This window comes from Monopterus albus, unplaced genomic scaffold, assembly GCF_001952655.1.
Source record: "Monopterus albus unplaced genomic scaffold, M_albus_1.0 scaffold66.1, whole genome shotgun sequence".
Classification (NCBI taxonomy): Eukaryota; Metazoa; Chordata; class Actinopteri; order Synbranchiformes; family Synbranchidae; genus Monopterus; species Monopterus albus.
The window spans coordinates 1,087,597-1,099,996 of NW_018127946.1; the positions used below are offsets into that span (position 1 = coordinate 1,087,597).

The 12,400-nt window shown below is 40.2% G+C and overlaps 1 protein-coding gene across 4 annotated transcripts in view; it reads left to right on the top strand.

Annotated features, from left to right (window-relative positions):
- The window catches only part of slc6a9 (solute carrier family 6 member 9), an 83,887-nt gene that overhangs the window by 57,033 nt on the left and 14,454 nt on the right, over window positions 1-12,400 (top strand). For all 4 annotated transcript variants that reach the window (XM_020604579.1, XM_020604580.1, XM_020604577.1 and 1 more), the window contains 6 exons: window positions 2,939-3,095; window positions 5,120-5,251; window positions 5,342-5,618; window positions 8,683-8,815; window positions 10,488-10,622; window positions 10,726-10,829. In XM_020604579.1, coding sequence (XP_020460235.1) covers window positions 2,939-3,095; window positions 5,120-5,251; window positions 5,342-5,618; window positions 8,683-8,815; window positions 10,488-10,622; window positions 10,726-10,829 — 938 coding nt within the window. The remainder of the gene's footprint in view (window positions 1-2,938; window positions 3,096-5,119; window positions 5,252-5,341; window positions 5,619-8,682; window positions 8,816-10,487; window positions 10,623-10,725; window positions 10,830-12,400) is intronic.

Here is a 12,400-nt window from a genome sequence, read left to right on the forward strand (position 1 = left end):
GAAACAACGGTAACCAATACATGCACAGCTTTCAACAACAGTGTCAAACCCATTTGCACACAACAAAACACATGAACATTGGCGGCCGGTCAGGGGCACCACAAAATTTAATGACTATGTTGCACTTTGAACCTGTGTCCATGAATACTTCATGATGATTTACTTAATGTGCAACTGCACAGTAATTATTTTAAACACTGAAAGATTATTATAAGAGTCCACAAGTCATATCAGAGTTTTCTGATGACTACATATGTGATTTCCTGTTCTTGCCAGTGACAGCAGTGAGAATATGGTCAACTCACTGCAGTCAGATTATAGCAGATGGTATAATCCATGGTAAATAATCATAAGAACAAACTTGTTCTCAACTTGTTTTGAATTCACTCACTTCACTGGCAACGAATTTAAACCCCACACAATTAACAGCGTCTCTCCTGAATATGTCAGGTTGAGTTTTAGAGAGTGGACCCCAAAGATTCAGGGTCGTTGCTATTCTCAGTGTTTCATCTCCTGCTCTCTTTGTCAGGCCTGAACCAAACTGTCAATTTGTGTGTTAATGAATGTGTGTGGGTCTTCTGAAGGCCCACACCTGGTTGCTGATAGGGAAGAACACTGGGTGCAGCAAGAACACACACAGCTGTACACTAATTCTGTGACTCCTTCCAAAGTCAACTCCAGACGGAGATGTTGTAACGTGAGACCCGCTGTGATGGTGGGCTCACTGCTGGGGGTTTCTCCTCACACACTGCTGAGACCATGGGTTCGCTGTGAGCGTCTCGTCACCACTAGCACTTGTGTTTGCTGATCTTCCTGTCTGTCCCACCTGCAGACTTTAGTCCTGCACAAAGAGAGGTCAAAGATTCTGGAGAAATGCTTTTTATTTTGACCTCCTAAAATGCAAGCACAGCCAGACTCAAAGACAAACTACTGAGCTTTGGGGAAAATATGGCAGCTGTTTGTTTTATGTGTTTGTTGCCGTTTTGGTGTCCAGCTATTTTTCTCTCTTTTTTTAATCAGACTTGGCGCTGCCTCAGAGTTGGACTGTGGTACCGTGGGGACAAAATGTGATGTTGTTGATGCTGTTGATGCTTTTTGCTGATGAACAAGATGTCTCGCTCTTTAACTGGGAAAAGTAGTGCTCAGGGTGTGTGTGTGTTGTGTCTGTATATACCCAGGACTTATTGTCTTGTGTTTCATAAAATAAAACAAAGTAGAAGAAATTTGACTTCATTGCTATTACATTATACAAACTCTGCATTAACTTGTTCACAAACAAACCCCTTTAAGGGCAGTTGTGTTGTGTTTATGGTGAAGTTGTCTATAAGCAGAACATTGTTTGAGAATTTTGTGGTTTTAAAGAATTTTTACAGCTGAAATAACAGTTAGCTGCAAAGACGAAGTCTGTTTTGAAGACCAGTATTCAATTCACATTGTCATTTTCAAAGCCTTCCCTATTGTAAGTATGAGCTCATTCATTCAGTGAGTTCTGCTACACACAGATAACATAGACAGCATGAATGAAGTTTGTATTATTCTGACATGCAGACAACTGTGCCCAGCCTGCATGGGCTTAGAAAACACCATACTTTTGTATAAGCCAGAGTCAAAGTGCTGCATGCACATTTGAAAACATAAAAACATAGAAAAACATTCACTAGCAAATATTCAGACTTTCATTATATGCCACAAACTTCATGATTCAAAAATATTGACTGTACAGTATGTTTTTGGGGCAGTTAGCGAATTTAAACACATGACAGTTAAACAACTATTTCAAGGTTTGTTCATTCTTTTTTATGGCAAATTAACTCTCTTAAATCATTATAGTGTGTACAGCTTTCTTTCTTACCCAAATCACACCTCATGAATATTTTTAAATCTACCTTAATGGCCAGAGGCAGCATACACTGTAAGTAGACCATAGTTCTTTAAACATCAATAAAAACAATAAAAACACACATAAAGGATAAGGCCAGTCATTATCTATATTAACAGTATTTTCAACACTCCCCATACAGAGACTAAAACCAACAATGATTTGCCTCTATTCACTGTTAGCGGCTCTCGGTCTGTCGGTCTTGGATCAGCTTATTCGTCAGTGCCATAGATCACCACCGTTGTTCAAAAGTGGTTAAAAACACATCAGGGAAACACAGTGCTCCACTGAGTGACAGGCTTCAGATCACTTCACATTTCTGTTGTATTGACTCTGGTACTTAACACTTCCTTGAAGTTCCAGAATGGAAGCAAATCTATGCAAAATAACCAAAGTTATTACCTAATTTTAGTTTGCAAATGACTCATTCTAGAGCAGCAAATCACACTGTCTGTCTTTACTATGGTCTACAAGTATCTGTGTTCACATTTTACAGAAAGTGTATTCATGAATTCAGTTAGTTGTATTTAGTTTTCTGCAACAGCATGAGTCTGTTCATGTGCACCCAGCAAACACACATCCAGACAGACAGAACTACACAAGAGGTCAGGAGAGAGGGGCCATCTGATGCCAGCAGATGGAGTGATGGAGGAGGGCAGAGAAGCAAGTGGAAGCTGGAAATGAGGACGACAAGGCCAAATGCTTATGGGCTGTTGTTAAGGCACTCATTTCACTTTGCATCCTGTCTGCTCCAGCACACCCACCTTATGTTAGACTTCAGGGTGGAGGAGAACATATTTTACAGAAAATGTTCGGTAACTGTGAATGTGAAACATGAATATTTCAACCCAATAAGATTATTTGGTACTGAAGGAAATACAGTGAGCAACAGAATGTTATTTGTCTCCCCATCCACTTCTAACTGATGCTGGCAAAAGAGACGTGTTTTAATATGCCCAGTGCAGTTGTTGGAGTTGGCGGCGCAGCACTGTCTCAGGAACACACTGGCCTTCCTGGCACCTGAAGTCACTTCTGTCTCTTTCTGTGTCTTTGGTGTAGAATGGCGCAGTTCCAGGTGAGCCAGTGAAGAAGGATGAAAACACCCGGAGAGGGAACTGGGGCAACCAGATTGAGTTTATCCTGACCAGTGTGGGCTACGCTGTGGGCCTGGGCAACGTCTGGAGGTTTCCCTACCTGTGCTACAGAAATGGAGGAGGTATTCACAATACAGAGCCTAGCTCATTTGTTTTGGCTTATTAGTGGTTTTGTTTATTATTGCTGGCCAATTTGGCATATATGGCATAGCATAAATATGAAGTACAGTACAGATGCTTAAAAGTACATTACATAAAACACTATAGAGAAACTGAGTGATTAGTTGATAACCAGGAACATGTGCAAAGCTGATAACTTAGGGTTGAGAGGTTAATGTATCCACTGGACTTTGGAATCTAAGTTACTTACTGTTGTGGACTCTATTGATGAAGTGTTAGTAGTCCAGCAGCAGCAGGGGCCTGTACCACAAAGTGAGCTCAACTTTGGCTGGCTATCTTTGAGTAATCTGGCTTCACTGGGTCTAATACTGGGCTTTTTCATCCTGCTGTGAGTGTATTCATGTGAGGTTGACTTGGTAATTAAAAGCAACATTTTCTCGGATTTGTTCAGACAATGGTCGAGCTGTTGACAGATTTTGATCAGATCTTGTTCAGAATCAACCTGCTCTGGAGCAAATTAGCCATGTACCATGGAGCCAGCTTTGTGGTAGCAGACCAACCCACTAATCTCACTTAGACTCTAGAGAACCTCACTGTAAAACCATCCATATACAAGAACAAATACACAGTAAGGATGAAATTTTGTCTTAACATTTAAGCAGTGTAAAACTAAAGAACAATAAAATTAGATACAGTATCTTGGAAATACGTCAAATGTAAATGTAACAACTAATGTGTTGAGCACCTTAATCAATGCAGCAGTCTTCACCAGCTGCATGTGGCTCATACGTTATGTATATAACTGCAACCCAAAGTATTTTTTTTAATTATAAAGTCTAGTTTGGTTTAACTATATTGTTGTTTTTTGGGCTGTGAATACTGTCAAGATGTGTCTGAGTACACAGAATGGATCCAGATGCTGCCGCTTTAGTGCTGCTGATCTGCACTGTTCGCTATACAGCTTCTGCATTCAAGGCGTAAGAACAGAAGAGCAAAATATATTCAAGCTCTGTTGCTGTCAGTTTGTTTCTTTTCCTCTTAGTCGGTCCTAAAATGTCTAGATTAAATAAGTTAAAGGTTCTCAGTACATTTGTATCCTGCTTAGAGTTTTTACAGGAAAAGTATCAAAGCAAAGTGAAAGTCAGTCAGTTTGGTCAAAGTTCTATAGCTATATTATTCAGACCTTTTCTTGGCATCACCAACACTTCAGTTTATCTTTTTACACTGCAAATATCTGGATTAGATACACATGTAGGAGACCATGATTTCCCATACATTACGTCACTCATCGCTGTAGATAGACAGGACAGCTGAGCTTCACCAGCAACTCACACACACTGATGATGTTTTGGTACTGTACAATCTCAGCTGGTTGTGCCAGCCTAGTTCACATATGGACAGTCATATGAAAGCACACACACACACACACCAGACATTCCCTACAGATGATTGTTTGGTTTCTTGTCCAGTGTGAATCACGAGAGAGTTGCTGAACCACTGAATAGACTCAGTGACCGCTCTGGGGAGGTTACTATAACAGATGAGGTTCATGTGTTTTGCTTGTTTTTTTTGTTTGTTTCTTTAGTTTTTTCCCCCAGATTGCAATATTCTTTGTATTTTTATGTAGCTCTTATGATCAAATGACATAAGTCTAATTTATGTAGCAATGTGATAAATGGTTGGTTAGGATAAATGTATTGTTTTTACTCATAATGTATGTAGCATTTCTATAGTATTATGGAATTTGTCTATCTTACCTGTGATTTTTCCCTGTACTGTATCTTGTAGACAGAAATTATACAATGATACCTTTATACAATACTTGGTCACCATCAGCCTGTCATGTCTGACAACTCTTTTTCTGTTGGTCCCAACACCTCCACATGCCCCGACTCACCATCCTCATTCAGCTGAAGAGAGGAAACTGATGTTATATGTGTTTGGACAAATGTTGAAAAGCATATAATAGCAGATCATAATTCCATGACAATGACTGAGATTTTGTCCTGTTATTTCTCCCTTCCAGGTGCTTTCATGCTACCATACTTTGTCATGCTGGTGTTCTGCGGCTTTCCTCTCTTCTTCCTTGAGCTGTCGTTCGGTCAGTTCGCAAGCCTGGGGTGTCTGGGAGTCTGGAAGATCAGCCCTATGTTCAAAGGTTAGTGGCTCAGTACTGGTAAATCTATTATTTGCTTTACTTTCAAGTTCTTCTATTTTCTTTCTCCATCTTGTCTCTTCCTCCCTTCAGGTGTGGGCTATGGCATGATGGTGGTGTCCACTTACATTGGGATCTATTACAACGTGGTCATTTGCATCGCCTTCTACTACTTTTTTTTGTCAATGACAAACCTGTTGCCGTGGACCTACTGCAACAACCCCTGGAACACGCCAGACTGCAGCGGAGTGGTAGGCACTGGCCACCAGCTCAACGGCAGCCTGGCTAACACCACCACCAGCCTGGCAGCAGGAGTGTCTGAGGCAGTGAACCGCACCAAAAGGACAAGCCCAAGTGAAGAGTACTGGAAGTAAGTACTGCAAGTGGAAACTGGGTAATACAGTAGCAGACGTAGCATTTTTATTATTATTATTTGGAATGATTTGTTTATATGATTAAAGTCAAAGCGGTTTTATGGTTTAATTCACTGATTTAAAGTAGGTCTTGTTCAACAGTGACAGAGGACATAAAGTAATTTAGCACATTGTAAATTGACTTGAGTAGGTAAACACTATGCTGGGTTGCTTTTTATGCATCTGCACTTTAAAATCCCAGTAATCTGATTGGTGTACTGGTGTAAAAGGTAATAACATTCAGGAAGTGCAACATTCTGTTTTAACCAACTACATTTGATTAGATTTTTTTACCTTTCAAACTAGATTTTTTATGTTCTAATACTGCACCTGCATTACAAAATGTCATAACTGCAGAAACGTCAGGAAAAATGTTCCAAAAAGGCCCGACCGCCTTAACTTGGCACTGTCTCTACAGATACAGTACATTTGCAACATCCCTGTTACAAGTGTTTCACATTTTTAAAAATCACTTTATCATAAGACTGGCTATGCATGGATTGCTTTTATAATGCAGTTTATTTGATAAGTTTTACTAACTTATGCAAGTAACCTCTGTGGAGTCTGTGTATCATATTTGACAAAAGGTTCAAATTTGACTTGTACCTGTAAGATACGCTTGCTTTAAACTTGCCCTGCATTTACAGAAAGCAATGATTTAACTGTAAGTACATCAGCCTTTGGGAGTCATAAGAAGTGACTTGCAGGAGGTTTCTCATATTATTATTCAGTCTTTTTAACTTCTCTATCAGCTGTTTTTAATGGTGGAACTAGGATGATCAGCATAATGTGCTATGTGAGGTAAAAGTCAGTTTCCAAGTCCAAGTTCATATATTCACATAGCAGCAGTTGCACTATGTAATTAAGTGTTTCGTAATGTGAAACATAAATCAGTGGGATGTGATCAACTATTCTCTCAGTCACATTATACTTCTGGATGAATGGATAAGATGGATGATCCGTATGGATGAGAGAAGACAGCAAGAGAGGGGATAGAAATGAGACAACTGTAAATGTCTCAAGATTTTTCACTGTGGACTGTCTCCGGTTGTCACGGCTCCACCAGGACAGTGCATTGCTACTTTGATTAATTTAATGTGCGAGAATTACATTCCTTTCTGTGGTCATTTCAGAGCAGACTGCAGTTGTTTGCACATGACTGAATCAGGGTGCCCACAGTGGACCATCATGTGTAATGGATATGCATTTCAGGTATAAAATGCATATCCATCCTGCGGCTTTCAGCTAACTGTGAGAATGTAATCAACTGTGGTTAAAGTGCAGCAGCAGCTGATAATGTTCAGAACTACCCACAAATCTTCAGCTCAGTACAAACAACTTCAGCTATTATAATTTCATTATACATTTTATGTCAATCTAAATATGTCTCTTGGTTGGAAAGTGGTAAATTCAAAGGTGGATATTTACTGGGGTTTTGCAGTTCATTTGTGGCACTAAACTGAGAAACTGCATCTGTTCTTATTAACCAAAAATTCACAGTGGGGTTCTGTACTAGAAAGAAAGAAGTGGTACCACTGGAAGTAGTGCATATGGTCTCTTGCAATATGCATTTTTAGGTGTTGCCGTTCAAGGAAACAAAATCATTCCCTCAGTAGGCTACCTGATTTACCACTGCTGTGGCACACTGAACTGCAGCTGATACTAAAGGTTTGGGAAAAAAGCTTCAAATTTGCAGCACTGCTTTCAGCATTGCAGCTGTTATTCATCTGAGACATCTTTGGTATTAATAGCACATTTGTGGAAAGAGAGAATGTTTCTAAATCACATCTCTCTTTTTGGGATGCCAGAGGAGAATGTGATGGATTTTACAAGCTTCTAAGTCACACCATTTTTTGATAACTGAACTAAATGAAGGACAATTTGACCGGCAGTGAATTACATGTTTGTTGGTTTCTTCAACCAATGTTAAGGTTCAATAGCAGTAAACTTACACTTTCTTCTGCACCCCTCTCAGTTCACACATGTGCAATACAGGCAGCAGCACATTGAATTTAATAGCTGCAGCTGTGCTCATTCACATCATTAGTGTTTGTAATTACACAGCTAAATTACCTGATGGTAATTTGCAACAGGTTTTGTAAAAACCCCCAAAGCTGTTTTGTTGCTTGTCATTCATTTGTCACATTCCTGACAAATATTTGCTTTTCTTACTGATGGAATAAACAAATGTCACTGTCAACAGTGACAAGCTGAAAACTGTTCTGCAGCCAAAGCCACACTTCACCAAAATACCCTGACTTTGCATCATGATACATTATTGCCCTTGTCGTTACACCACAGTGGCATGTACTTGCACTGCATATGAAGTCACCAAAGGGATGGGCAAAGTACATTTAAACGTCAAGACAAAACTAAAGTCACGGCACTGCTCTTACCCAGCTGTGCAGAATGTGAGGATAATCTGAGCTGACAGTTTATTATCAAGCACAAACAAAATCATATTTCTAGTATTTATTGTATATTTCATTTTAATGGCATTGTCTTTCAAAATGAAGGTCCAATATGGGATAAACAAGAGGTATGCTTGTTTTGATAAGAGGTTATTCACTGGCTTCAGCTGTATGTGTCACATAACACAGGCTGTAATTCACTTTACATTCCTGCCTGGTTTCACATAATGTTTGTAACTGTTTTATTCCACTGAGACCATCAAATTTCAGATGTTGATGTAAAATGCTCCAATTCTAACTACATCAAACCTCTGTAACAACACTAAAGCTATGCTATTTAGCCTTGTTGAGGTAGATCATACTCTCTTGTGTATGGATAAAGGGCACCAAAATGTCACTAGCAATACTACAGAGTAATAATAATACAGTAGAACAACAGCGTTCTGTGGACATGTATGACCACTCCTGCAAGTAACACTTTTTTTGGGTATTTGCTTTTAAAATCAGTATCAGCATCGTAAGCCAAACTTGCAAATCCAAAGTATTTATCTGAACCTCTCTCTCTGTCTTTCTTTCTCTTCCTGTGTCTGCCTGTCGCTCTTTCTCTCAGACACTATGTGTTGAACATCTCTGACGATATTGGGAACTTTGGCGAGGTCCGTCTCCCTATTCTGGGCTGCCTGGCTGTGTCCTGGTGTGTCGTCTTTCTCTGTCTCATCAGGGGTGTTAAATCCTCTGGAAAGGTCAGCCTCACACACACACACACCTACACATTCAATTCAATTCAGTTCAATTCAATTTTATTTATACAGCGCCAAATCACAACAAAAGTCATCCCCAGTGCAAAGTAAGGTCTGGACCTTACTATTATTATTATTGTTATAGAGGAAAAACACAACAAATCCCCCTTGAGTGGTTTACATACTCTTACCTGTATATAGAGAATGTGAAGGTACGTCATGCCATGTTGAATGTTGGGATGGGGGTGCCATTTTTATAGGGAGACGCTGTATATACCTGCATACTTTCTTGTTTTCCTTGGCTAAAAAGTTGCTTAAATCATCTCACTTTACTGACTGTGGTAATTCAAAATGGATAACCTTAGCTGAGTGTAGCTAACTCGCAGCAAACCTAGAGATCTCGTTGATATGAGCAAAAGATTGAAAAATTGAGTCTGCATCCTGATCTCAGCTCCGCTCAGCTCTCGGTTCGGTAGCTAACTCTAGCTATCAACTGTTGGCAGATAATGCAAACTCTGCAGACCTCTGTCCAATTTCTGTCCTGCCTTTGCTAAGACTGAGCATTAAAGTGGATGTTTGGACATAGTTGAAGCATTTGCTACTGTATGTAGCTGTTTGGGATAGTATTTATTAGAACTTATTGATATATGTAGTGTATATGGTCCCAAAATGGTGCATTTACCCTAAATTCATCACAGCATGATAACTTTTTCTATAGATGAGGGTTAACCATAGGCAGATATTCATGTCATTTAATACGCACATACAGTATACACCAGTCAGCATTAACATTATGACCACTTGTCTGACACTGTGTGCACAGGAGTCAATGCAGCAGCTGTTTGGCACTCATGGGACTCTGCAGCTCACTATGCATGTTCTGTCAATCTGTTTGCTTCCATAGTTCTAATCTCAGGAAAAGCATGATTTTGTCTACCATTCATTGGGAAACCTATGTAAAAGAAGTGAAAACTGTGGTCATGAGGACAAGTTAGAGATAACTTTTTAGACTAATTCAACAGCCTCACTGCTCTAAGTGTGATATCACCACTACAGCCCCTGACTCTTTCTCTTCATAGAGACCAATGTACAGTATTTCTCATTTTCAACCATTTTAACAAAGATTCAAATCAATTTTAATCTTGTGAAAAGTACAAATGGAAGTTAAAAGTTTAATCTACAGTAGGTCAACCTCATCATCAGTGAGCCGTGGGCGTCCATGACCCTGTCACCATTCCACTCTCTGTCCCTCCTTAGTCCACTGTTGGTAGATACTAACCAGTGCAAACCAAGAACACCCACCAAGACCTGCAGTCTGGGAGATGATCTGACCCAGTCATCTCACCATCACAATTTGACCCTTATCAAAGTCACTCAGATCGTTACACGTGTCTGTTTTTCCTGCTTCCAACACATCAACTTGGATGACTTAATGTTCACTTGCTGCCTAATATACTCCACATGCTGACAGGTGCCACTGTAACAGATAGTCAGTGTTATTCACTTCACCTGTCAGTGGTCATAATGTTATGGCTGATCAGTGTATAGTATGCAGCATTTTAAGCTCTCGTCACTTTGCCATAAAATACCACAATTTTCAACTGCTTTCACCACTTTGTTTGTTTGTGTGTGCGTGTGTGTGTGTGTGTGTGTGTGTGTGTGTGTGCATGCCCAGGTGGTGTACTTCACAGCCACATTCCCCTATGTGGTTTTGACCATCTTGTTCATCCGTGGAATCACCCTGGACGGAGCCATCAACGGCATCAAGTACTACCTGACTCCACAGTGGCATATGGTCCTTGATGCAAAGGTATTCATTCACATAAACAGGCAGGCGGACAGATAAAATGTTTATAGAAATGGATCTTTTTCCTTCTTTTTTCTGCTGACTAAACACAGGCTTGTTTTTGTAGGTGTGGGGAGATGCTGCATCACAGATTTTCTACTCCCTGGGCTGTGCCTGGGGCGGTCTCATTACCATGGCTTCCTATAACAAGTTCCACAACAACTGCTTCAGGTTGGTACTTCAGACTATGGATAAACAAAAAAACTTAAAAGATTTTAGAAAATATCCTTCTTCTCGTTCTTACAGAAAGTTAGATGAGAAGATTGATATCAGTTTCATGTCTTCACAGAAAACACGATGCTAAATCCAGGAGATTGTTATCTTAGCTTAGCATTAAGATGGGAATCAGCTAGCCTGGCTCTATCTGAGGGTAAAAAATACACTTACTTGTACCTCTAAAGGTCAATTTTAGCTTAATATATCTGGGTTTTGTAATACCTACAAATGCCTAGTGCAAGGTGCTATGTGCCAGACAATTTCTTACCTGTAACATTTTTTTGTTTTTGTACAGTGTGTCTTTTTACTTTTGCACTGACCCAAGCTTAGGATTGTCCCCTTCAGACTGGCCTACCAAAGTCTATCTGTAGTTGCCATTACATAAGGCCTGTGGCACACTGTACAAGCCCATGTTGATTCAAAATGGCACGATCCCATATTATAAGGGACAGGTGGCAACTCTAACCAAGCGTACTCTCTGCATCTAGTATTAATGGGACTTGCCTTTCCAGAAACAGAGAAAGCTTGATGACTATGTGTGTTTAAATTTACACACTTGTTTTGAAAAGCATTTACAAATGCAAGGCTTCCACACCATAAGATTGTAAACTTTAAATTTAAGTTGTAGCATTATCTGATTTTACCCAAAAACAGTGTTGCAGCCATTACTGTGTAAGTGTCTGACTGCTTCTGTTAGTGTGAAAATGACCTTTCCCGTTTTGCATCAGGCTATGTCTCAGCAACAGATCAGCACTTTATTATTTCTACTTATCAGAGGAAAGAGACAGAGGGAGTGAGAAGATGTGGAGGCGTAGGAGATGAGGAGAGGTGAAGTAGATGGAGAAAAGGGAGTTGACAAAATAGAGAGAATTAACTAAATACAGTACATACTAGAGGGATAAGACAAACTGTGAGAGGGAGAGGAAAATATTAGTTATTTCAGGTTGTGTAGGCTGTGCACCATCTCCCTAATGGGTCAGTGCTAAAGAGTGATGGAGAAAGTGAGAGAAGGAGGAGGTAGCAAGTAACAAATGTCAAGGCTGCAGGTCTACAAAGAGAAGGGGGAGATGGAGAGATACAGTGGGGCAGGAGGAGAGACAGAGATAATGTTTTTTGAAGAGGACAAGAAGTCAAAGAGTCATTTACGCTCCACACTTGCTGTCCAAGTGAGGGTACTGAGGGGCTGGAAGGGAGCAAGGAGAAAGACTGAAGATATGATTTGTTCCTCTGCCAGGAGCTTGAGGTTGTTCTATCTGTGCGTACAGCTGCACAGCAGCTTCCGTCCCCACAGAACCACTCTTTGTACTCCTGTAACACGACCATGCAGAAAAGCAGACAGCTTAGGACAGGGCAGGAATCTGTTAGGGATGCTCGACACTATGATGAGCGAGCGGGGAAAAAAAGACGGACCCAGATAGCTGGCTTCGGTGCAAGCAGTGATATTTATTTACAAAGTGAAACAGTGCAATGAGAAGTGGAGAGGTAGTTAGTGGTAACCGGGTGTTGATCAGCGGTAGGAGAAAAAA